Source organism: Hippocampus guttulatus, chromosome 4 (genome assembly GCF_054856545.1).
Source record: "Hippocampus guttulatus isolate MCC_2025c chromosome 4, RoL_Hgut_1.0, whole genome shotgun sequence".
NCBI lineage: Eukaryota > Metazoa > Chordata > Actinopteri > Syngnathiformes > Syngnathidae > Hippocampus > Hippocampus guttulatus.
The window spans coordinates 20137029-20162848 of NC_141264.1; the positions used below are offsets into that span (position 1 = coordinate 20137029).

Sequence of the window (25820 nt, forward strand, 5' to 3'; positions counted from 1 at the left end):
GCTAGCTTAATGCTAACACCTAATGGGAAATAGCTAACGACAGCTATTTTTGCCCCTATTTTCCTCCCTTCCAACAAAGAATATCAAACACCCGATTTTTTTATGTCTCATAAATTGTCCTATGAGATTATTCTTAAATTGAAGAGTGTTAAGAGTAGATTTGTCCTGATATTAGTGGCTTAAACGGGTCAGGGATGACAATCGCAAATATTGTCTGAAATTGATTTAATACAACAGGACATTTGTTTGAATTGAAATCTTGTTATGTATTTTATTTAAGGTAGTGTGGCTTGGGGAATTTCCCCCAAACTGAATAGCGTTGACATGAACACTCATCAGTGTTAATCTAAACACTCATAAGTGTCATTATTACTGCACTGTCAACACTATTTAACACTTTGCTGAATCTTATTTTAACACTGGGTAGTATGGAATCATATACACACAATCATATAGAAGTGTTGAATTAACATCAGAAGATTTGAGGTCTCGATGGACTTCAGATGACCTACTGGAGATTAGACAATGGATTGGTGTACAGTATGTGTTTCTTTTCACAAAACCAGAACTGTGTTCTTTACAACGATTCTAAAGTGTATTCATAAATACCTTAAAATAGTTCTAGGACCTTTTTTTTTCTTCTTTACAGCGACCTTGGATTTCTGCTGGTGTCCGTTTCCTCCATCTTTCTTAAATATTCACCTGGCAGCCTGTGTTTGCGTTTTGGAGAAATGCAGCCTCATCAGGTGCTAATAATGAGGCCCGTGGATATAAATCCCACAGTTGAGAATGGGTGGCTTGACTACGCCATCTAGGGGCATGCACGTCAACGTGATAATTGTTCAGAAAAACAGATAAAATAATACAGTACTCTTCTTAAGTCTGTGTTTGTATCTTCCTTGTCATTGTTAAACCATTAAATTTTATCACAGACATATTTTATACAGTAGTAATTGGCCTCTAAACTGGTGTCTCACAGCATAGATGCAACCCATTTGTGAAAACGACACTATTGAGTTAATTAGGCCGGCCTAAGGGAAATCCCTTCTTTTTTTCAGATTTCTTAAATGTTTTCAATCCGAATAGAGTGTTACAACCAAACCAGTGTAACCCTGTTACTCACATTATCAGAATTTTTTTTCATTTTGCAAAGCAGCTAACACGGCTAGCAAATAAGTATTAATGATTTTCAGTCCCTAAATATTTGTAATAAACTTGCACTGAACAGCAAAATATATGATGACAAATAAAATATCTCATGAAAAGTGTAAATTTTAAGACGCTTTATTTCCCGTTTCTTGATAATACAACAAATATTAAAAAGAAACCCTCTTTTTACGCTGGTGCGTAAAATAAATGGAATGACGCGTCTTTTTTTTAACAGTACACAACAGTTTGCTTCTCTTGAACATAAACCCATAGCGTCTTGTCTCCTCTGATTGGTCAGAATGGATCACCTGACTGCAACGCACCACTAACAACAGCAGCCGCTGGCGTGCAAACTCAAACTGTATTATTTCTCAATACGTTTCCTCTTGAATGGTTTTCCTCGTCAAAGCGACGTTGTGGCGGCTCGCTATCCGCATCCGCAAGTGAAACCCCTCGGTCCGTGCCGCTGCGTCATTAACATGTTTACGCCGGTGCGGGATGAAAGCTCCAATCAGATCAATAAGTTCGAGAAACTGTCGTGGAGGCCCTCAAGTCGAGATTCAGGTGTGTTAACGATACACAATTGCCGCAAAGCACCAAGCGGGAACTGGCACGCCTTCTATTATGATTATTATTATTATTATTGTTGTTGTTGTTATTACCTGTTTGAAGTAACATAATGATCGTCTCAGTGTATGGAACATGCACTCAAGCTAAAGCTAGTTACGTTTGCTTGTACAGTGAAGCTAACCAAATACTGTAGTCGCTCTATTGTTGCCATCTCCAAACTGATCGATAAAATATTGCTTCATTTGTACATGAGAAGCGGTGTGTATCAATCGGGGGACGCATTACACTACTCAACACAAATTTGGGATATATTGTGATTCCGGTGAAATACCAGGACGAACCTTAAATGCACTACAACCTTAACGTGTGAACTTAATTTGACCTTGTCTAAACACTTGAATGCATGTGTCCAGCTGTTCAATATTTCGGTAGTTTTGCACTACTTCCTGTTCTCTAACAAGGACATTGACCTGAGCAATAATACTCAAGACAGGGGTTTTATTTCTAAGGGTGTTCTATCTCTTTTTATTTTAGCTCTGAATTTGATGATTCACATATTGACCAACTCAAAATGTGTACTGGCCCTTCTCAGATATGTGTTTTTAGGGTCATCCTGAAATGTCACCCCGAAGCCGAATACCCTTAACCTTTCTCGAGTAGACTTTAGAAAAACCTTTATACACACTCACATTCACACCTGTGGACAATTTTGAGTCTTCAGTTGACATTATGTGTATGCGTTTGGAATGTTGTCTGGAAGCCAGAGTATGTGGAGAAAGCACACATTCATGGAGCACCGTGTCCTGTTGATAAGCATGCCAGCCTCACCATGAGCATTACAATCTCTGCTCCGGTTTCCTGTGTGGCGATTTCATATTCCTTGTCTCTGACTCTGGCCTCCTCCCACATGACAAAACCATGCACTTTGATTCATCGAAGACTCTGAATTGCCCATCGGCGCAAATGTGGGTGTCGGAAAGTGAAATAGACTTGCAGTGATGCTCATTAGATGGGGGTGTACTTAATGTTGTGGAATTCACTTGAGTTTTCCATAAGTCAAGCGGTTTGAGTATTTATTCGATATCCTTGATCTCCAGTTTAAGGTCAAAGTACTAGTATGCACTTTGTGCTCAATGAGTCATGTTGTAGTGATGTGTCGTTCGCGAACGAGCCGGCTCTTTGAAGTAAACGATGGGAGCCGGCTCCTCATCGGGAGCCGGTCCGAATAGGAGCCGACTTTTTTTTTCTCCTGTTTTTTTTCCCCTCCTTCGGTTAAAGCCGCATGTGATTGGTCAAGATCCGTGGTAGAAGAGGAAGGGGAGGGTTTTACACACACACGCACACGCTGCAGTTTAGAGAAGGGGGAGGGGTTAGAGAAGAGACACACAGCAGCACACTGAGCAGCACGCAAACAAAACAAACGAGGAGACGAGAGTTAGCGAAAAAAACAACACGGTGGAAAGTGGAAAGGTGAGAAAATGGATAGGAAACGCAGTGAAATTTGGACTCATTTCAATTTAATTGATAGTTCAAAGGCAGCTTGTAGACTGTGCAAGGTTAAAATATCCCATCGATCAGGCTCCACAAATAACCTGCACAGGCACATCAGAAAAGTCCACCCATCAGTACAATTTGAAGAGAAAAGACAAGCAAGGGAACCAGCTATTATTGAAGGTGCTAGTGTGTCTGCAACTGTTGCTGCTGCTGCAATGTCACAACTGCCTAGATGTACAACCCAGAGCTCTATGAGCCACTTTATGCAAAAAGCTATAAACCAGCAAAACAGAACAGAATTGATGAGGAACTGGGTAAAATGATTGCAAGTGATTTTCAGCCATTTTGTGTTGGCTGTGTGTTGTCGCAACATCTGTCCCCTCAGAGAGAATATTCTCCAAAACAGGGCAAATATTAACAGAGAGGAGAAACAGGATCAACCCCTCAAAGCTGAGGCACTTGTTTTTTCTTCATGCCAATCTTCGCGAAAGACAAGTTAAAACTTTTACCTGGGTGCTGCTTTCTTCTTTTTGTTTTACAAAAGAATCGATCGGCAAATTGGTGCCGTTGTTAAATCCAGCTTCTTTCACCTTAGACAGCTGGCCAAAATAAAACCTCTCCTCTCACATGAACACTTTGAGATGGTAATTCATGCCTTTGTCACATCCGGGCTCGATTACTGCAATGCCCTTTACTTTGGAGTCAGCCAGTCCTCCATTAAGCGCCTTCAGCTGGTCCAGAATGCCGCCGCTCGCCTCTTGACTGGTACTCGTAAGAGGGAGCACATAACTCCTACTCTGGCATCCCTTCACTGGCTCCCCATTCATTTTAGAGTTATTTTCAAGATCCTCTTATTTGTTTTCAAATCTCTGAATAATCTCGCGCCACCTTACCTCTCTGAGCTCATCCGCCCCTACACACCTGCCCGGCGCCTCAGGTCTGTGGACCAGACTTTATTAGAAGTACCAAGAACTAAACTGAGGCTCAGAGGGGATCGAGCCTTTTCTGTTGCTGGTCCCTCTCTCTGGAATGACCTCCCACTAAACATTCGGCAAGCCTCCTCGCTGCCCATCTTCAAAACCCTCCTCAAAACTCACTTGTATTCTTTGGCATTCGACTCAGCATGACTTAGATTTGTTCTTGGTTTTACTGTTTGGTGCTTTCTACCGCCTTTATTACCGATTTGTCTTACTGTTTATTGTGCATGTTAAATTGCTCCATGTACAGCACTTTGTATGCAGCGATGGCTGTTTGAAAGTGCTCTATAAATACTGTTGACTTGACTTGACTTGACTTGACTTACAAATTTTAACTTATAATTTGTTGTGTGGTATTCAAAGCTTACTTATGTTGTTTTACTGTAAATAGTTAAAAGCTTATAAATATACACATTCAGAGATTGGAACTTTTTGTTGACCTTGTTTTGATATGGGTCTTTGTACTTTGTTTTTATTTTTGTAGCACTCCATGTTGAGTATGTTCAGAAGAATATACATAAAGCCATATAAATAATAAATATTTGATATACTGTCTATTTTTTGCATTAGTAATTCATTTTACGCATAATATTACGTTATTTTTGGTAGTAAATTAATTTAAGCAACAAAAAAACTGAGGAGCCATTTGGGGGCCGAAAGAGCCGGCTCTTTTTAGGGAGCCGAGCCAAAAGAGCCGGCTCTCTAAAAGGAGCCGGAATTCCCATCACTACCATGTTGCTAGTGAGGAAAAAATGTGCCGGAGTTGTAGTAATCACAGCCTCAGCACCATCAATAACAGGCCCAGGTACAGTCATACTACTAGTTTGCTGAATTGTCTCACTAGTGAGGATGAGGCATACTGATACTGTACAATCAATATATCAAATAAAAGCTCAAACGGCTTGCCATAGCTAATTGTGATTATTTGTGCCTAAATTAAGTAGCCGTCTTCGAATGCGCAGGCTTCAAGATGCGGGCACGCTGGCTCCAGGCTCGACGACTCTTATCCCCCGCATTCCCCAACCTGCGCATCCCCAACAGATTTCTGAGAGAAGGTAAAGCGTCATAGTGTGTCGGCACGCTCCAGTCACGAGGCACATCCTCATTTGCATTATGAACGTTCATAGGACCCTGGGTGCCTTCGGCCCGTAGCGGACACCGCTGCGTCGCAGACAGCACTCACCTGTATGTGTTTGGCGGCTACAACCCAGACTTCGAGGAGGCGGGTGGCGCAGAAAATGAAGACTTTCCACTCTTCAGGGAGTTGTGGAGGTTTCATTTTGCAACCGCCACCTGGCACCGGGTTCAAACTGAGGGTTACATTCCCACAGAGCTCGCTTCCATGTCAGGTCAGGGCTGTTACCAGCCAATTCTAGACCCCTTTTTTTTCCTTTTTTTCTTTTTTACCCTAAGTCTTGGAAAAATTGGGGGGGAAAAGTATCTGGGGTTTAACGTGTGGAGTGTGAAAAGACATATAGATATGTCTTTGGGAGTGAATGAGTGCAATGAACTGCATGGCAGATACTGCGAGATGGGCAAATGTTTTCATTACACTGCATTGGGCACAATTGAATTATACAAGAGCTGAAGCAAAAAAGTTGTAAAAGGGGTCCTCGGTTTCGCACATTTATCTATTTCTTTTTACAATGGCCATTCCGGCAACGGCCTTGTGCAGTTAGCTAGCAAGCTTTGCCTACAAGCCGAAAAATGCATCTTCCCTGGATGCAGCGACTTAAAGAACTTCCAGTTGTGGATAATTCCCAAGTGTCATGTCTTATGCATTATTTTGCTCCCGTAGTTAGGTTGAAACTGTACACACAACTAACTCCAAGTGAGGCCGTGCCATATTGGACAACGCCGCATTCATTCAAGAAGTCCGTTTTGCCTACGACATGGCTCGTGGCTAGCATATAGTCCTCACGGCATGGAAAAGCCTCGCGATGACTCTGTGGGATATATATTCCAGTTACCGGAGACTTAAAGCGGGTATATTTTCTTGGCTTAAACATATATAGATGTGTAGGCAGATGAGTTGAGTGGCGGTGTTTTCAGCGCATGCCAATTTTTCTTGACAATGTTAGGAGCGGTGTTCATTTACGAATGTGTTTATTTTTGTAGTAAAAGCAGATCTGTCTTTTGAAACAAGCCAACGATTTGACTTTTCGTCGACAGCATGCCTAAGTCATGGCAGGGTGTGCCATTCACCTCAAAAAATTCAATTGCTTCATTCATAACCATTTCACCAGTTTCCAAGCAGCTCAAGGATTAAAACCAAAAACCTCTGAACGCAAGCCACACCACAGGCTCAAAGATCGCCCTGAGACATCTAACAATAACCTCGCTAGAATCGGATCTTAAACTCGGCCTGATTTTTATCGCTACATTTGTACCCCGCTTTAGCTGTCTTTCATGGGAACAACCTGCTGGTGTTTGGCGGCACCGGCATTCCGTTTGGTGAAAACAATGGAAATGACGTCCACGTTTGCAACGTTAAATACAAACAATGGAACCTGCTGGGCTGCAGAGGAACGAAGCCGAACAAGATCTACGGCCAGGTAACTCCAGCGCACTGGTGTCATCACGGGACTTTGTTTAGTAGACGGCCCGCAAACAAGCAGCATTGCCACTTTGCAGGCGATGGTCATCATTAATGGCTGCCTGTACGTTTTTGGAGGGACGACGGGCTACCTTTACAGCACTGACCTGCACAGGCTGGACCTGACAACCAAAGAGTGGAGCCACCTCAAGCCCAACAACGTCCCCTCAGATCTACCGGAGGAGAGGTGAGACGAGCGCACCTATGAGTTGATTTGAAAAATGTGACATCATCACCATTCTGTGTGATGTCAGGTATCGACATGAGCTAGCTCATGATGGACGAAGAATATACATTCTAGGAGGCGGGACTTCCTGGTCATCGTATCGCCTGGACAAGGTAAGGATATAAAGTGGTGCCTTGACTTTGGAGTAAATATATTTTTTACATCTTAAAACCTGGAGCTAAAAATCCCTATTTGGAAATGTCAATTTGCAACTTTTGCTAGATTCACGCATATAACCTGGAGACAAATTACTGGGAGGAAATAGTCACCAAACCCCATGAAAAACTAGGTAGGTACCTTCATGCTTTGAATCTATTTTTTTTTCTTTCCAAAAGTCATCGTATCATTGCCATTGCTTAATTTGATCTTGCTGACAGGATATCCCGCTGCCCGTCGCTGTCACAGCTGTGTGCAGGTCCAAAATGGTGAGTTCTCCTCTATGGCTCAAGTGTCGCATCGCTGTCTTCTGCCTCCTCCTATCCTATTCTTTTACATTGTTATTTCTCTACCTACATCTACATACCTTCTGCTTCTTTTTTTTTTACCACCAACTTGTTGTCCTCCCTTCCAGAGGTGTTTATATGCGGCGGCTACGACGGTCAGCTGATCATGGCTGACCTTTGGAAGCTCCACCTTGGCACCTTTCAGTGGACCAAGCTGCCTGCCGTCATGCCGGAGCCCGCCTACTTCCACTGCGCTGCTGTCACGCCAGTGAGTCATATTAGTACTTCAAGAATAAGAACAAAAACTTGATACCGGTCTAATATATGCGTCGTCGTCGAGTACCTTCCTCTTCTTGTTCTCCATTATGTGATGCAAGTAAAGAGCTCTGCTGCGAACTACCTCAGGCTTCGGAGGAGGCTAATTTACAGCAATAGTGGCTGTTAAATAACCTTTCCCAGCCCACCTGTGCATCCTTTAAGTAACCTTGTGGCTTCTTTAACGTTGCCAACGACTCTGTTTTGTTTTGTTTGTTTTTTTGTTTTTTTAACGCACATAGACACAGCAAAATTGTAAAAATAATAATAAGGTAAATTGGTTATGTTTTGCGCTGGTTGCCAGTCGGGCTTGCATCTTATCCACTGATGAGTGGGATCAGGACCTTGTTTATGTGACCAGGAGGACTTTTGAGAGGTACCTCACAGGCGATATGTTGCCACCTGCATTTTCAGATGCGTTGGCTGGAAGCTGCTATGTTTTTAACTGATTACATTTTTCCCCATGTTAAGTGGGTAACCTTGTTTTTAATCAGAGTGTTTAAGTCACATGTTCTGTTTAAACCAGAACTGTGTCTTAATTCTGCTGGTTGTTATCATCGCTTTTCATTCATGGTTTTCAGAATCGATGTGAGCTGTGATTCCACACCAGGACTGAGGCGGGCGCTGTGCAACTCACAAACTGTCTAGTTTTTTGTTTTCTTCTTTTCTTTTACAAATGTGTGGATGCATCCTGGTAGATGCTCATTACTATCCAGGAGGTGGGCTTTGTGTTAATCGTTGAGTATGATCTGAGATGGACCTCATACTGCAGTACACTGACAAAGTGGTTCAACCCGACCCCACCGATGACTTTCCTGATCTAAACAATTAAACCTGATTTCAGATTCAGGGAACAACAAAATGAGCTGAAGTGGGGGGGTTTTTCGATAAATTCAAATTAAAAAAAAAAAAATCTTTCCTCAGGCTGGCTGCATGTACGTCCATGGCGGTGTGGTGAACATGTCCGGGAATCGTCGTACGGCCTCATTGTACAAGGTGTGGCTGGTGGTGCCCAGCCTGCTGGAGCTGGCCTGGGAAAAGCTACTGAAGATGGCGCCTCATTTAGCTCAGATGCCCACATTGCAGCTGCTCAGCCTGGGACTTCCACACACCCTCATCCAGCGGCTCAAGTAAGTCGTTTTCTGACCTAGGAACCGCTCCATGATTGGACAGAGGCATGCGTTGCCTGGGGAACCGCCGTTTAAAAAACGAAATCAACAAAACGACTGACTGGGGTTCTGAAGATTGCCTTCTGGTTTTCAGTCTGATCCATTTCCTTTAGCATTTGGTAAATGTGTCTTATTTTATACATCTGTGTTGGGATAAAGTTGTCTGTTCCAACTGTTGGAGCAATTTTTTTTTAATCTGGTCAAGTACCAGTATGTGATTTTATGGCCTCCAAGTTTGATTTGCATTTTCAAGAGATAAACACTGGTGTCTCAATTTTGGTGTCAAACTGTTCCACTCGATTTTATCTTGTTCATATTTTTGTGTTGAAGCAAAATGCAAGAGTTTGGAATTGTCTGACAAAAGTAGGCAGTTTATTTTTGGAGGGTAACGTGCAACTGTGATTATTCTAATAGATTTTTTTTTATGGCATCACTGTGACTTTCTTAGTGCCTCCTCAGTTTTTATTTTTACTTTTCATGTCTTTCTTTTTTCCCCCTCCATCTGGTGCCTTTTGAATGCTCAAATTCCTCTTTATGATCAACAGTGCTGGTTGCGTGCAGGTTACACTTCTAAGCTAAGTTATTTAAAAATCACTGTGCTGTTGTTGACTCAGTGTTGTGTATGCTTGTTTTTTTTTAATTTAATTTTTTTAACTAAATGTTGCTGTGTAATATAGAACACACTCCTTTTTTTAACTGGTCAAAAGGTACAGTTTGAAAAGCACATTTTAAAAAACCTCTGAACACATTCAGCATGGTAATACAATTTTATTTTTCACATTGTCACTTTCCTACATTTGTTAATATAAAGCCAGTCTGCTTCAGTGTTCAAAGCAGGCCTTGCTCATGTCGGAGATGTTTCCAGTTGTGATGTTCGTGATCTCTCCTGCATGTCGGCATGCCACTGCACTATACATAAATGTCGACTCAAATGAAGGGATGATGTACATTGTTCTAATTTCTGTTGTGCAATAAAAGTCGGGCTGACCATGTTTTTCCAAACGGCGATGTTGTATTGCCACATTTTCACACAATCGTTTTATATAGTAACATTTTAAAATATCACATGCTATTATGACACACAAGAGTTTAAAACAAATGTGCGCATTTTTCAAATACTTCACTTTTACAAAGAAATACTATTTAAAATCAAGACAAAACATTTGACTCGCTTCCAGGCACAAAGGATCGTGGACAACTCATTTCAGTCGTTCAATTGAAAAAGTTCAACTCTACATTATTTCAAGTCAATACGCAGAGAGTAAAATAATGATTGGATTTTTAATCATACACGACTATCATTTTCTAATCTGAGACAAGCGTGGTATTCACCATAATCACCAAAGAGCACAATGATGACTTGTCACCCTTTAAATAGGCCAACTGAAACAAAACATGACTGTAAATTGTTTCCCTTGAGCTTGTTTTGCCTTGGCACAAAGACACACACGCACACACTCACACATCTATCGAAGAGAGAGATCCAGCCACCGCTGTTTTTTGGGCCAGCCACTGCTGTTTTTGGGGTCCTTTTTAGCCAAAGAATTCCTCGAAGTGGCACACGTGTCTTCACAGATTGAGATAAAGCAGGTTGCTTTATTGAACTCCTCTTCACAAGGTGTTGAATACAGAGTGAGCCCGACCTTGGTTACAGGTCACACTGTTGATGCAGCACAAGTACAGCTTGAATAATTATGAATATGATCTACAGTGCCTAATTTGTAAAAGTAAATCGCAAATTTAAAAAAAAAACACGATATTCCAAGTAAGCAATGAACATGCCCCCCCCCACCCTCCCCACCGTTCTGCTTTGCGTCAGTGTCATCGAAACCTTGAACGGCTTGGTGCTGACTGGCGCAAGATAAACATTTAACTCTGTATTTGCTCTCTGTATTGTGTTCCAAATAAATATTTGGTGTCAAACAATTTGAGGTCACAAAGGCTTTTTGAAAAGTTTGAGTGACCCGAATGTCAAGCTGTCCTTTCACCACAGGAGATGCACAACAATTTCTATTCCTGGCCTTGTAAGGCAGCCAAGAGAAAATCAGAAGTTTAAACAGACTTTGCAGGGAAAAGAGCCTTTGCTTTTCTTTTCTTTTTTTTTTTTAAATCAAGAGAGGTGGTGCTTAAAAGACTGGTTGACTGGTTCAAATATAAATAAGGTGGTACACATAGAGTATATGGCGCATTTGGGATTTCTCCGGATCAAACTTCAGTGAAGCCATGATCAAATGCTGGAGTGCTACCTCATTTGTGGCGCTAGCATTGCTATTGTGCTACACTGGGACAAAGGTCGACGCTTGGACGCCGCCTTCTGGATTTCTACCGAATCTTCCAGATCCGACCTACGTTCGCCCTTATGACCCGCAACACCCGCCTAATCCAAATCCATATCCGAGGCCTTCTTTGCCCAAACCACCTGCACACAACAAGCCTCTTCACTCCGGATCACCTCATCTCCTTGACCATGTCTCTCCACCTTACGCACCTGTTGGGTCAAATTTTCCTTTTGCGACACCAAATGTCCATCCATGGCCGTTTCTCCCACTTCCTTCATCGCAAAATCCTCCAGCACCACAAAAGCCGCCTTCTGGAGACCCACGCAATCCGCTCGGGTCAGGCCCGTACGTCTTCTTAAAACCCCGGTATGAGCCCCTGCCACCGAATCCAAAGCCGCCTTCATGGACATATCCTTCATCGTCCCAAGACTCTGGAGAGAAGCCTTCAGACCAATTAGGGCAACCTCCTTGGTTTAGTCCTCCTAACCCTGTCCCATACAAGCCAACAGTTCATCCTTCTGGAGACCCACACAATCCGCTCGGGTCAGGCCCGTACGTCTTCTTAAAACCCCCATATGAGCCACTGCCACCGAATCCAAAGCCGCCATCGTGGGCATATTCTTCATCGTCCCAAGATCCTGGAGAGAAGCCTTCAGACCAATTAGGGCAACCTCCTTGGTTTAATCCTCCTAACCCCATCCCATACAATCCAACAGTTCCTGTTTATTCACCATTCAACCCTCCAGTGCCAGAGCCCCCAAACGTCGAACCACCAAACGATCAGATGAGAAGACCCTTGCTTTACTACGATTACCTGCAGTATTTTCCGAATCCTTCACTGCCAAGAGTTCCCGTGGTCCCAAGTTATCATGTATCCAGTGGTCCTTTAATACCTCACAATCCAAACCGCAATTCTCCACCCGAGCCGCCGGAAAAGAAACCTTCATTATCTAGACCCAGTTTTCCTTCATCCCCACCAATAAATAGGGGCCCGAAATATCAAGATTCAAAACAAAAAAACGCATTACCTCGGGGATATTCTGATCAGGATTATTTCAGGGATCCTCAGTTACAGCAACCTGGGAAACAGACACCGGTCCCTTACGATCCCAGAGTGAAAGACCCTAATTTACAGGACTGTGACGTGACAGGAGTCCAAAGGATCCGATGTGGAAGTCTGGATATTTCTGCCGCTGAATGTGAAGCCATTAGCTGCTGCCACGATGGTCGAAATTGCTACTTTGGCAAAAGTGGTGCGTAATCAAACTTTTTTTTTCTCCAATAATATTGTGATCAGTACATATTTCTAGGACTTATTTCATTTTCAGTCCGGTTCAAAACAGTTTACTTATTTGTGGTATTTCCCAACTAGCTTAAGTGAAAAAAAAAGTCCTGCTGTGCTTCTGAACGCCCCCCCCAAAAAAAAAAAATCAATACAAATGGTGAACATGGTTTACTTTATCATTTGCCATTTTGAACATATTGACTTGATTGTTTTTGAACAACAATATGTCTCACTAAGGTAGTGTTCTTGTTGTTCTTCTAGTGACTGTCCAGTGCACCAAAGATGCTCAGTTCATTTTGGTGGTGGCCAGAGATGCCACCCTACCCAATATAGACATCAACACTATTTCACTGTTGGCGGATGGTCCTGGCTGCACACAGATTGACTCCAATTCTGCTTTTTCCATCTACCAGTTTCCTGTGTCTGCCTGCGGTTCAGTCATTACGGTTAGACCCTTACTTCATTTTTCAAAACACACAACAACAAGACAAGGCATGATTATATTCTTCTTTCTCACAACGTCTCTTGCAGGAGGATGCTGGTAAAATCATCTATGAGAATAGAATGACCTCCTCATATGAAATTTCAGTGGGGCCTCTGGGTGCCATAACCAGGGACAGCAGCTATGAGTACGGGATTATCTTTCACTGCGTATTTTTTTAAACAGATATTTGGCTTAGGGGTGATATTCCAGGATAAACCTGTGATGCACTATAAATTTTACCATTTAATTTGAGAGCGGCCCGGTGGTCCGGTGGTTAGCGCGTCGACCTTACTGTGCAGAGGTACCGGGTTCAATTCCAGCTCCGGCCTCCCTGTGTGGAGTTTGCATGCCCGACTACTGCCCGAAGACGGCTGGCATATGCTCCAGCACCCCCTGCTACCTTGTGAGGATAAAGCGGTTCGGAAAATGGATGGATGGATGAGCTTAATTTGACCATCTCTCAACTTTGGTACACACGTTGCCGGGTGGATTATATGTTTGAGTTTTTTGTTTTTTTTGCACAACTTGCTGTTCTCTAACAAGGAGCACTTTCTCGACCCATGATTCAACCATTTCATTTAGCCGTTCAAATAGGCTTCGAAAAGGATGTGTCAAAAAAAATTAAGAAAAATGTTTTGTTGTTGAGCTCATTGTTAGACAAAACCATGAAGTTAACCCGGGGGTCGGCAAACTGCGGCTCTGGAGCCAAGCATGCGGCTCTTTAGCGCCACCCTAGTGGCTCCCTGTAGCTTTTTCAAAAATGTTTGAAAATGGGAAAAGATGGGGGAGGGAAATATATATTTTTGTTTCAATATGGTTTCTATAGGAGGACAAACAGGTCACAAGCATTCTTAAAGTTTTCCAACACTGTCAGAAAGTGTAGAATAAATATTCAATTTCAACATTTCTGTCAACAAGGATTTGCATCATAGCCTGCGACACACGTTTCTAGTAGCAGGACGGGATGCCAGGCAGGTGGCAGCTGTTAAAAAAAAAAAAGGCGTTTCATGGACAAATCACCGAGGGTACTGGCAAAGAATGGGAATGTGTAGGGCTGAGAAAAGCATTTTTAAACGGTACACGTGAGCTAAGATAGTTAATATGCTGCAAAAATGCGTCCCATGCCTCCTTCATCTTTGGAGCAATTATGCTGTTGCTCATTATGGCATACGTGTGTAGGTGTGCGCATGCGTTCGTGCGGTAACGGGTCGATCTCGAGAGGCTGGTAGATCGAAAAGTAGATCTTTTCGCTCAAAAAAGGTTGGGCACCCCTGCTCTCCAGGGAGGTAAAAAACATATAATCATGTAAGCTCATTGTGTATTTGTAGCCCACTTAGTCATTTTGATAGTAGGCTAATTTAGCCAATAGAGATCCATACAGCATGTGTTGCCTTCATTATAAGGCTTTTACTTTTTTGCGGCTCCAGTTGTTTTTTTTGGTCCAGTATGGCTCTTTCAACATTTTGGGTTGCCGACTCCTGGGTTAACCCATAAAGGTGGTGCCGTTAATATGTTCATTCTGGAGTCACACGAAAGCCCACCTATCCCTAATTTTTTGTAAGTAGTGTACATGCAACACTGTCAACGTGGAACACAGCCTTTCTCTTTTTCAGGTTACTCTTCCAGTGTAGATACACAGCGACGTCAGTTGAGACTCTGATAGCGGAAATGCTCCCATACCAGCGTCCTCGTTTCTCAGTTTCTGCTCTGGGCCCCATCAATGTGCAGCTGAGGTTGGGTAATGGATTATGCCTGATAAAGGGTTGTAACGAAGGTATGTGTACACACTCCTGGTACCCTGCTTTGTTTGGAGACGGAATATCATTCGTGTGTCTCACTCATAGCGGAAGTGGCCTTCAACTCTTTCTATACGAACGACGACTTCCCTGTGAGCAAAGTCTTGAGGGACAATGTGTACGTGGAGGTCAAACTTATGGACAGGACTGATCCCAACCTTGTCCTCACTCTTGGTCGCTGTTGGACCACCACCAGTGCCAATCCTCACAGCATGCCACAGTGGGACCTTCTGATCAACGGGTAACAGCAAACCCTATTTTCGGGCTCCTGCCCATGCTGTAGCTATGTTTATATTGTCAGCCGGTCCGCTCACTGTGCTGATGAACTATTGAATTCCATTGTTTATTTCTAACGCAAGGTTCATCAAAGATCCGCTGTCAAAATTAAGAAGAGGAATCAAATCTAGCAAGCTCGTGAAAAATCCATCCTTGAGAACAATACAGAATCTTAGAACAGTGTCTAATAAATAAGGGTGCAAAATAATGTAAAAATCACATTGACCAGATCATGATGCAAGAGGGTTCCAGTTGGCCTGTAAGACTCCTTAAATACAGGGATAAAAATCATAAAGTTCAGCAAGTCAAAGCTTTTTCGAAAAAAATCTCATATGTAGCTTTCTTTAAAAAAATGCCAATATATGAGGGAAAAATAGTCAATATCACCATAAGGTGCCTTTGAGACTCCCAAATTTCACCCAAAAGATAATAATAATAATTGAGCTTTATGTCGCTGGTGTGTGGATTAAATCTCCTGTATCCCAATTTGGTGAATTTCATATTTTTTTAAACAAATCTATACTATTGGTGAGTGAGTGTGTGTGTGTGTTATTTTTACAAATTATTGACCAAACTAAAGTGTTGAAAATGGCTTGTCTCTTTGACAATGCAATGTTAATGGGTGAACAAACCAGCGATGATTTTAGAGGTACTAAAAGTCTGCCCGACGTCAACAACTATTCTTAGGTAAACATTATGCGGTTAGAAATGCATATTGGTCCATTTCATACACTTTTTGTTCCCCATTTGTAACATAAATTAACTGTATGCAGACTGTAGATATAAACAGCAAAACGTGAGCTTGCTAACGGGGTGGACAGGTTTGGCTAATGTTAGCATCGAATGAGCACATGGCGGATTTCACTTAACAGCATAATACAATGAGCAAACTGACAGTGGACTGTTTAATAAACATCTTTAAAATTTCTGAAAGGTTTTCACGACAATTGATAGTTCACAAAGTTGACAACATCCACATAAAATGAAAATTACAAACCATAAATGTAAATATTTATTCTGCAACTAGCCCATGTTTCCGCCGCAACTGAAGATAAGACAAAATGTTGATAGTAAGGTCTGTGAAAATGACTAAATGAACTAACTTGTTGATAATGTAACCACATCAAAATGTTTTGATTTAGTATCGTTTCACTACTGATGACACGTATGATAGCTAGCATAGCAGTGTGCGGAACATACCAAAATCAGAGTGGAAATAATGGCATGAAATGAAGGAAATATTGTCATTGTGCTGGTCTGTATGCAAATATTTGGCCTCAAATAATTAGACCTCACTTTCATTATTCCGATACATTTTCACAATCCCTGAGTGATCCTAAAAGCACTTTATAGTGCTCGTGACCAACTCTACAGTTGTGTGGAAAAAGCTGAACTATCAGGTCATGAGAGAAAAGTGATTCCAGTTCCCTACAATTCAAACTAAATACGGTAAAATCATTGCACGTTCCCAAAAATGAAACTCATACGGTGCTACGTTGGATAAACTCTCCGATGTTAACAAATATTTGTTGCTCCAGGTGTCCAAACCTTGATGATCGCTACACAGCTATCCGGGTCCCCGTTCATCCCGGCCCCGGTGTGGACTTCCCGAGTCACCACAGGCGCTTTATTTTCAAAATGCTTACCTTCGTAGAAATCAACACACTACAGCCCCAGAGTGAACATGTAAAACACGATCCACATAGAAAATTGTTTGCAGCAACCTGTCTTCATGATTGTCCTAATACACTTTTTTCTTCCTCCGCCAGCTATACATTCACTGTAGCACATCTCTGTGCAACGCAGCTTTTGGTCCTTCCTGTGAGCCCATATGCTCCAGGAGAAGTAAGGAATCTGCTTACAATACGCTATGTGAAGGATATAGTGTCAAATCTGTGATTGTCGATCATATTTGGATGTGTGTTTGTTTGCGCAGAGAGAGATGTGAAGTCTGTGGCCGAGACGAACGAGCAAACGAGGATCGTGGTCTCTGCTGGACCGCTGGTCATGATCAAATCCTGAACAGCAAATGGAAGAGATCACATTTGACCGGAACCTTTGAAACCATTTGGAACCTGAACACTGTTAAGTGATTAGTGGCGTGGAAGATGAACAGCCGTGCGTAAAATGGTAATGGCTGCAAAAAAAAGGGGGGGGGGGGGGGAGAACTGACTGATGACTCTCCAAGAAACTGTCTTGAAATTTGTATTCAGTATGACAGCATGATTTTTATTTCGATATCGAACGTCAATGACAGAACATCGACACTTTGGAAAGCAATATTCACACAATATTCGAAACAATATCATTTGAAGTCACTAAACAAAGCCTCTTTCATGTCATTACTTTCACATTATGCCAGCGGTTATCTTCAAACGTTTTCCATTATCATAATAGCGCCACACGGGGCTAGAAAAAAAAAAAGAGTTTGGAAATGTACAGCTCATGAAAGACAAAGATAAAAAGAAAGAAAGAAGACTCGTGATGGTTCCACTATTTGGTACAAATATCCAGTGTTTCCCAATCTTTTTAGAACCAAGGCGCCCATTTTACATTCGAAAAGTATTACTCCTAAAAAAACAAAAAAACGTCACAAAATAAGCTCCTGAAAATAATGCTGAACTTGTCTTAATAGACTCACAAATTTTCTTACTTAGTGGAAAACTGAGTATGTTTAATTGAACAAACATGAAGCTGATCTCCTCGTAGCCATGATTTATTCTATCATTGCGACGGAAGCACGTTTAATTGGTCTGCCTGTCACTGGCATAGAAAGATGGACCAAGATATTTTGGTCATGTGTTAATTAATAACTTAATGACAACTTCAAGTGAAATTGGATCATTTTGGTCGGGAATCATTTAAAATCAAATGTAATTTCATAACCACCAATAAAACATTTGTGTTAAAAAGTGACTTTGTTGTTGAATATTTTCCACAGTGCATACACACATGAAAAAAAGAAAAAAAAGGCCACAGGATCCGATTGGGTACAACACACACACGCCACTCACTCCGACGTTCGAGTGGGATGGGGGGCACTCTTGTGTCAGAGTTCTGACCTGAGTGTTGAAAAACTTACTTGGAAAAAAATATAAACCACACGTAGTCTCATTAATCCTTTCATGCACCCTGTAACCCGATAACATGATAAGCTGTCCAGTGTAATAACCGCTGACCCCGAAAGAGTTAAAATACACATTTGAATGGCATTATATACTTTGAAGTCAAGATGGCGCCCGAGGAGGCAGCCGTCAGCAAGTGCTCTCATGAGCCTTGCTTTTTTTTGTTGTTTTTGTGTTTGTTTTGTCACTTTGTGTTTGTTGTTACGTCTAGTGGACCTGATGTGGACTTTTTTCTGCATTTTTTGGCCACGACATTCATCAAGGAGGAGACTCTGTGCTTGGTGGTTGCGCCTTCTCGGCAGCATGGGTATACCAGCGCTGTTTTTGACTGGGAGGAATGTCGGTGCCATTTGACTGTCGTTGCTGGACAGTCCCGGGGCGCTTGTGTTTTGCGCCTGTAATGGGCAGCATTTTTCACAGCCCCGCTTTGTTCAGCGGAGAGATCGGTGCTGTTGAATGGTCTGTGGCTGGATGGATGTAAGTCTTGAGGAGCCGACGATGAAAAGAAAGGAGCGTTAGCGCGGAGCGTCGATGCGGATTGGGAGCTCGGAGTGGCGGCTTGGAGTTTGAAGCGGATTACGTGGGACAGGAGAAGTGAACTAATCTCTTTTCGTCAATGGACGCTACAGCTTCGTGTTTGCTTTCAAAACTTAGCTTGTAGCAGACGTGTGCACATTTCCAGCATGACGTCTCTGATCCACTGGAGAATGGACACTTTGATCCTCTCCTCTTTCATCTAGAACTGCTTCAGACAACAAAGTGTATGCAGAAAAGTGGTGAAGATTGCACGACTGTCTGTGTCCTATGTGTTGTGTTGTATTATTTTTGTTATTTTGACTTCAAAATGGCGCCGCGAGAGTGGCTGCCTTTCCAGCAGCTCCTATATTTTGTTGTTCTACTTCTTCCTTTCATAACTTTGCTGCTGTGAATTGGGAATTTCTCCATTGCGAGACTAATAAAGGTTTTCTTATCTTATCTTATCTTATAAACATACGGTATTTGAATGCTAAAACTCAGTCAGCCTGCACGCATGTGCCTTTAAGAGGCGGGGTCCGATGAGGTGGCATGTGATTGTTCAATAAAGTGCTAAATGCACACTGGTGACTTGAGTTCTCCTTTTCCACAAGTCAGGTCTTTACACTAAGAACACTGTAAAAACCCATCGGTAGGGGAACGCTATACATTAATACAGACCTGAACACAAACAGACACATAGTGCAGCATCGATCACATATACTTCCATCTGCGTATTCGGAAGTACAAAAAATGTAAAGCACGTCCATCCACTTCCATGATTTTTTGGGGCGATCAACATTCAGCCGGGATCGGTTTGGCCTCGCCCATGACCGTTATAAGGACAAGCAATGTTGAAGATGGATGGCTGAAATTTAGGAACAACAATTATTGTGCCTTGGTTTTGCGTGCGGGCACTCAGGGATGAATGTAGAACATTGGCTCTCTCTCAATGTGATCGTGCCAGTTTGTTAGAAATCCATCCATTCATCCATTTTCTGATCCACTTATCCTTACAAGGGTCACGGAGGGTGCTGGAGTCTATCCCAGCTGTCTTTGGGCAGTAGGCGGGGGACACCCAGAACCGGTTGCCAGTCAATCGCAGGGCACACAGAGACAAACAACCGTCCGCGCTCACAATCACACCTAGGGACAATTTAGAGTGTTCAATCAACCTGCCAGGCATGTTTTTGGAATGTGTGGAGGAAACCGGACTACGCGGAGAAAACCCATGCAGGCCCGGGGAGAACATGCAAACTCCACACAGGGAGGCCGGAGCTGGAATTGAACCTCTGCATTGTGAGGTTGACACGCTTATCACTGGACCACTGGGCCGCCCTCGTAAGAAATCGTAGCCTTGTCAACCGTGGTCGTGCTCCCAACTAGTGTGCCGGAAATCAGAGATCTGATGTGCTTTGGGAAATCCAGATTGGTTCTTAGGATGGATGGATTGTTCAAAAATGATTTTTTTCCTACAAATAATGTACCGTCGTTTTTTAGTAACAAGGCAAAAATTTAAACGCTCTACCACTAGATGGCAGAAGGGCACAATTATTATTTTACTGTATGTGTACACTTTTGTTTGGCGGTAAGCCATGACAGTTGGCAAACGCAAGACATATATTTATCTAAAAGAGTACAGTTTCGACTATGATTCCACAATGTTGTGCTGCAGTTAGTTTATCAATTCCCTAAAATTAGGGGAAATATCTCACATGACCTCTTCCTGAAATCTTGTGAGTACAAACTGCTGACATACAGAATGCATATTGCACATTTGTTCCCGCACTCACCCTATCAGATGTCTCCTTTCCTTCCACTGGGGTTCGATGGTCACAGTGAAGCCAACATGTCGCGGTGACCAGCTGGTCAGTGTCCATGGTCACCCTGCGAGGAGAACACTCGTACTCTGGCAAGGCCTTTGGCTAACTATCTGCCTGATAAGTTTTATAGCAGATCGAGAAGGGTTCATTTTTTTTCAATATTTGTATTTGCAACCGATTCTTTGTTATGAGTCCTATTTTTTTTTTACACTCATTATCGGTATCTAGGTTTTACACTTGTTGTCAAGCCTCGATGAAAAGAAAGTTGTCAATTTAACAAAAGGTCAGATAGTTTAATTATTAACGGATTCACTATTTATTTAGGTCAGATAAGATTAAGAATTAAAAGTTTGAAATTGTATAAAGTTGCTCACAGTCAACAGTAGCTCCGTCTGCAGCGACGAGGGCTTTTGGAGTTACGAACCATGGATTTTAGTCCCACTGCAGACAGAAACGTTAAAAAATGGTAATAGCTTGAATAATAGCCATAAATTAAACCAATTAACTTTCACTTGTTTTACCATCTGAATATTTATGGATGATTAGCAGGCAACTTATTATACATTGTTTTTATTTTGTATTATACTCATATGTACACTCACTTGCATCATACTCATAGTCCCTTCCCACACACTGACGTATATAGCCTACATTGCGTTGCACCCCACACGGTGAAGTGGTGGTGGTCTGATGACAGCTTGCCTTGATAACTGGTCCAAGCTGAAGATCGATATCTGTTACGCTAGCCACCCATAAAATAAACTGCTGGCAACCAGCGCTGTTCGCAAAGACCTTTGCCAAGGTTTTTGTGACATAAATATTGCTCATCACGAAATGTCACCATGCCACTCATCACTGTGCACCTGGCCTTGAGAAGCTTCCAAAAAGCTCCTAAACGGACCCAGCTAAAATAAATAAATAAATAAATAAACTGGGGCCAGGGGGGAACCCCCACCAAATAAAAAGGGTTACATAATAAATCCCTTAAGCCTTTGAGTGGCCATTGACAAAAAACAGCCTCAATGTGAGGAGGTGTGGTTGTTAAACCACCGGTTGTAGTCACATATAAATTCATCAGCTCACATATGAGGGCGCACTTGGGGACTGTCCAGGTCTAACCAGTGTGAAACCATGGCAAACCGCTGGGGCGTTATCTTCTTAGGGGTATTTGTGCTGCTGGTGTGCTTCAGAAGGACCGAGCTAACACCTCAGCACTGGCAATCTTCAAAAAACCCACCTCCTCAGAGCAACCTTCCACCTCAGAATCCAACAGGTCTGAATCCCTTGTTTCCTCCCGACGGCCCATTTGCAACCGAACCTTTGGATCCTTCACATCTGTGGTTATCTGGTCATCCTGGACTGAATCCAATTAAAGATCCTGGAGGGCAGAACAATGTTAAAAATCCGATGGGCCAGAATCCTGTTAAACACCTTGGAGGGCAGCATCCTATCAAGTATCCCGGAGGGCAGACTCCTGTAAATAATCGTGCTGTTTGGCATGCCCCTCAAGGGCAGAATCCTCCAAATCCTGGAATGCAGTATCCTGGTCAAAATCCTGGAGTGCAGTATCCTGGTCAAAATCCTGGAGGGAAGTATCCTGTTCAAAATCCCAGAATGCAGTATCCTCAAAATCCCGGAGGACAGAATCCTCCAAATCCCGGAATGCAGTATCCTCAAAATCCCGGAGGAGAGAATCCTGTTAAAAATCCCGGAGGACAGAATCCTCCAAATCCCGGAATGCAGTATCCTCAAAATCCCGGAGGAGAGAATCCTGTTAAAAATCCCGGAGGACAGTATCCTCAAAATCCTGAAGGACAGAATCCTGTTAAAAATCCCGGAGGGCAGTATCCTCAAACTCCCGGAATGCAGTATCCTAAAAATCCCGGGGGACAGAATCCTGTTAAAAATCCGGGAGTGCAGAATCCTCAAAATCCTGGAGGACAGAATCCTGTTAAAAATCCCGGAGGGCACTATCCTCAAAATCCCGGAATGCAGTATCCTCAAAATCCCGGAGGACAGAATCCTCAAAATCCTGGAGTGCAGAATCCTCAGAATCCCGGAGGACAGAATCCTCAAAATCCCGGAGGACAAAATCCTGGTCAAAATCCCGGAATGCAGTATCCTCAAAATCCTGGAGGAAAGAATCCTCAAAATCCCGGAGGACAGAATCCTCAAAATCCCGGAGGACAGAATCCTGTCAAAAATCCCGGAGGGCAGTATCCTCAAAATCCCGGAATGCAGTATCCTCAAAATCCCGGAGGACAGAATCCTCAAAATCCCGGAGTGCAGAATCCTCAGAATCCCGGAGGACAGAATCCTCAAAATCCCGGAGGACAGAATCCTCAAAATCCCGGAGGACAAAATCCTGTTAAAAATCCCGGAGGGCAGTATCCTGGTCAAAATCCCGGAATGCAGTATCCTGGTCAAAATCCCGGAATGCAGTATCCTCAAAATCCTGGAGGACAGAATCCTCAAAATCCCGGAGGACAGAATCCTGCCAAAAATCCCGGAGGGCAGAATCCTGCCAAAAATCCCGGAGGGCAGTATCCTCAAAATCCCGGAATGCAGTATCCTCAAAATCCCGGAGGACAGAATCCCCAAAATGCCGGAGGACAGAATCCTGTCAAAAATCCTGGAGGGCAGTATCCTCCAAATTCCGGAATGCAGTATCCTCAAAATCCCGGAGGACAGAATCCTCAAAATCCCGGAATGCAGTATCCTCAAAATCCCGGAGGACAGAATCCTGTCAAAAATCCTGGAGGGCAGTATCCTCCAAATCCCGGAATGCAGTATCCTCAAAATCCCGGAGGACAGAATCCTCAAAATCCCGGAGTGCAGAATCCTCAAAATTCCGCAGGACAAAATCCTGTAAAAAATCCCACAGGACAGAATCCTGTTGAAAATTCTCCAGGACAGAATCCTGTTAAAGTTCCTGGAGGGCAGAATCCTGTTAAAATTCCTGATTGGGGTGTTCAACACGGCAATCCTCCCCTAAATCATTTTCCTGATGCTTTTGTTTATGATCATTCTACCAAACATACGACGAACCCTGACACCCAATACCCCACGACTCCTTTCAATAGGTGTGATGTGTATACAACTGCTCGAGTCCCGTGTGGAAGAGATGATATCTCTGCGGAGGCTTGTGAAGCTCTTCAGTGCTGCTATAATGGAGGCATGTGCTACTTTGGGAAGACGGGTGAGTTGTTGAGGACCGAACAATCTCCTTTGCTTTTTTCCTTCTGTAGAGTCAGGACAAGAGGATTTTGTCATGCATCACATTTGTCTTTTGTGCTCTTGTAGTGACTGTCCAGTGCACCAAAGATGCTCAGTTTATCGTAGTGGTGGCCAGAGATGCCACCTTACCCTCCATCGACCTGGAAACCTTTTCACTATTGGGAGATGGTCCTGGCTGCATGACTGTTGACTCGAATTCCGTTTTTGCCATCTACCAGTTTCCTGTGACCACCTGTGGAACTGTTGTTACGGTTAGATCAAAAAATTTTCAAGCCACAAAAATGAATACTCGAGTCCCAAATCATCTCGAAACGTCTCTTGCAGGAGGAGCCTGGTATGATAATCTATGAGAATAGGATGACCTCCTCGTATGAAGTGGCCATGGGACCTCTGGGTGCTATAACCCGAGACAGCAGCTACGAGTAAGGGATTACGTACAATGTTATGAGCAATACTGTCAAATCAAAGGCGCCGTAACGATCAACCTGATGCGATTGTTCTCTTTTCAGTTTACTCTTCCAGTGTCGGTACAGGGGCACTTCAGTTGAAACTATTGTTGCAGAAATTTTCCAACCGCACGAGCATCCTGCAGCAGTGTTTGCTCGGGGTCCCATCAGTGTGCAGCTGAGGTTGGGTAATGGGCGATGCCTCACGAAGGGTTGTGACGAAGGTATGTCCATGCACTCCTGGCATTGTTTGGAGACAGAAAATAATTACGGTGTACATACTCACAGAGGAAGTGGCCTACAACTCTTACTATGTGGCCGCGGACTATCCTGTGACCAGAATCTTGAGGGATCCCGTGTATGTGGAGGTTCAACTCATGGATAGGAGTGACGCCAACCTTGTCCTTAATCTCGGCCGCTGTTGGACCACCACGAGTGAAAATCCTCACAGTCTGCCTCAGTGGGACATTCTTATTGACGGGTAAAAACAAACGATTTTCATAATGTTTGAGAAAACCTGTCATCATGACCTGAACTGTTCCTTCCCCAGATGTCCAAACAGGGATGATCGCTACACGTCCTCTTTGGTTCCAGTTGGTCCAAACTCTGGTCTGAACTTCCCAAGACATTACAGGCGTTTCAGTTTCCAAATGTTTACCTTCGTGGATCCCAACTCACTAGAACCACAAAAAGAGCAGGTAACCCGTGTTTAGTGGCCGGCGTACAGCCTACAAAACATCCGAACTCCGCGGTCCTATATTTGAAACAAAATCTCTTCTAACACAGTGAATGACATGTTATTTTGAGCTGCGCCGGAAACAGTTACCATTGAATAGCACATATAAAATATGCACTGCTCTCCTTGTCCAGGTGTATATTCACTGCAGTACATCTATCTGCAACGCTGGAGCTGGCTTCTCTTGTGAGCCGAATTGCTTAAGCCGGAGAAGTAAGGAACACAGTAAAAAAAACGAAACCAAAAAACTATATACATTGTAGATGTCAGGCTAACCATTCTTGTGTTTGTACAGGGAGAGACGCCAAAGATGCGGTCAAGAAGATGGCTGAGCCAAGGATTGTGGCCTCTTCTGGACCTCTGCAGATGATTAGCCGGGCAGTGTAAACGGAGCAGTTGCAAAGTTTTGACATTTCATTGAAACAACATATTGGTGACTTTACGTATGATATCTCGAAAGTCTGCTACAAGGCATATGCGTCAAATCTAAAATGCAATGAGAATAAAATGGATTCCTCAAATGCCTGTAAGCAAAACATATTAAAAAAAGTGCTTTTATGTACAATGAATGCTTATATTTTGTGTCCTACAATACTTTATGCACTGTAAATAATATAGCAGAATGAACAATTGTAATTGATCTGAACTGACTGTATATCATTTTGAAATCCCAAAACCACGTTGCTCTCAGCAAGTCAAATTGAATTGACATGAAACACTAGAACATCTAGCATTTTTTATGCTATCAAAAATAAAATGCTGCCTTTTCTACCCCAATGCTGCCTTTTCTACCCCAATTGTCACTGTGCAAGTTATCCAGACTATCTGTATCAAAGAAAAAATAAAAGCTTGCAAAAGTGTCGTCTGCATTTCATACGCAC

The 25820-nt window shown here is 42.9% G+C and overlaps 3 protein-coding genes across 4 annotated transcripts; all 3 read left to right on the top strand.

The window, feature by feature from the left end:
• Nucleotides 1-1469: 1469 nt before the first annotated feature.
• On the top strand, nucleotides 1470-9941 carry LOC147206485 (kelch domain-containing protein 10-like). 2 transcript variants are annotated; one of them, XM_086108761.1, is made up of 10 exons: nucleotides 1470-1713; nucleotides 5135-5245; nucleotides 5318-5539; nucleotides 6591-6745; nucleotides 6825-6973; nucleotides 7041-7125; nucleotides 7235-7301; nucleotides 7390-7437; nucleotides 7584-7723; nucleotides 8695-9941. In XM_086108761.1, the coding sequence occupies exons 1-10, from the start codon at nucleotides 1629-1631 to the stop codon at nucleotides 8902-8904; spliced, it is 1272 nt and encodes a 423-aa protein (XP_085964887.1). In that variant the 5' UTR covers nucleotides 1470-1628; the 3' UTR covers nucleotides 8905-9941. The 2 variants fall into 2 exon arrangements, with proteins under 2 accessions (XP_085964887.1, XP_085964888.1); XM_086108762.1 differs by having other exon boundaries at nucleotides 5153-5245.
• A 1204-nt stretch (nucleotides 9942-11145) lies between these two features.
• LOC147206486 (uncharacterized) lies at nucleotides 11146-17191 on the top strand. The gene is made up of 8 exons (XM_086108760.1): nucleotides 11146-12471; nucleotides 12765-12949; nucleotides 13035-13132; nucleotides 14601-14761; nucleotides 14832-15024; nucleotides 16598-16745; nucleotides 16829-16904; nucleotides 16996-17191. The coding sequence occupies exons 1-8, from the start codon at nucleotides 11163-11165 to the stop codon at nucleotides 17079-17081; spliced, it is 2256 nt and encodes a 751-aa protein (XP_085964886.1). The 5' UTR covers nucleotides 11146-11162; the 3' UTR covers nucleotides 17082-17191.
• Nucleotides 17192-21582: 4391 nt separating this feature from the next.
• LOC147206487 (uncharacterized) lies at nucleotides 21583-25797 on the top strand. The gene is made up of 8 exons (XM_086108736.1): nucleotides 21583-23719; nucleotides 23824-24008; nucleotides 24082-24179; nucleotides 24267-24427; nucleotides 24492-24684; nucleotides 24754-24901; nucleotides 25074-25152; nucleotides 25235-25797. The coding sequence occupies exons 1-8, from the start codon at nucleotides 21652-21654 to the stop codon at nucleotides 25324-25326; spliced, it is 3024 nt and encodes a 1007-aa protein (XP_085964862.1). The 5' UTR covers nucleotides 21583-21651; the 3' UTR covers nucleotides 25327-25797.
• Nucleotides 25798-25820: the final 23 nt, after the last annotated feature.

What these genes read in the sequence shown, in the direction of transcription:
- LOC147206486 (XM_086108760.1), top strand. Translation starts at nt 11,163, where the DNA reads ATGATCAAATGCTGGAGTGCTACCTCATTTGTGGCGCTAGCATTGCTA. An exon ending in TTGCTACTTTGGCAAAAGTG is followed by an intron (nt 12,472 to 12,764) that starts GTGCGTAATCAA and finishes TTGTTCTTCTAG; the next exon opens with TGACTGTCCAGTGCACCAAA. An exon ending in CCTGCGGTTCAGTCATTACG is followed by an intron (nt 12,950 to 13,034) that starts GTTAGACCCTTA and finishes CGTCTCTTGCAG; the next exon opens with GAGGATGCTGGTAAAATCAT.
- LOC147206487 (XM_086108736.1), top strand. Translation starts at nt 21,652, where the DNA reads ATGGCAAACCGCTGGGGCGTTATCTTCTTAGGGGTATTTGTGCTGCTG. An exon ending in ACCCGAGACAGCAGCTACGA is followed by an intron (nt 24,180 to 24,266) that starts GTAAGGGATTAC and finishes TTCTCTTTTCAG; the next exon opens with TTTACTCTTCCAGTGTCGGT. An exon ending in GAATTGCTTAAGCCGGAGAA is followed by an intron (nt 25,153 to 25,234) that starts GTAAGGAACACA and finishes GTGTTTGTACAG; the next exon opens with GGAGAGACGCCAAAGATGCG.
- LOC147206485 (XM_086108761.1), top strand. Translation starts at nt 1,629, where the DNA reads ATGTTTACGCCGGTGCGGGATGAAAGCTCCAATCAGATCAATAAGTTC. An exon ending in TCAGATCTACCGGAGGAGAG is followed by an intron (nt 6,974 to 7,040) that starts GTGAGACGAGCG and finishes GTGTGATGTCAG; the next exon opens with GTATCGACATGAGCTAGCTC. An exon ending in CATCGTATCGCCTGGACAAG is followed by an intron (nt 7,126 to 7,234) that starts GTAAGGATATAA and finishes AACTTTTGCTAG; the next exon opens with ATTCACGCATATAACCTGGA.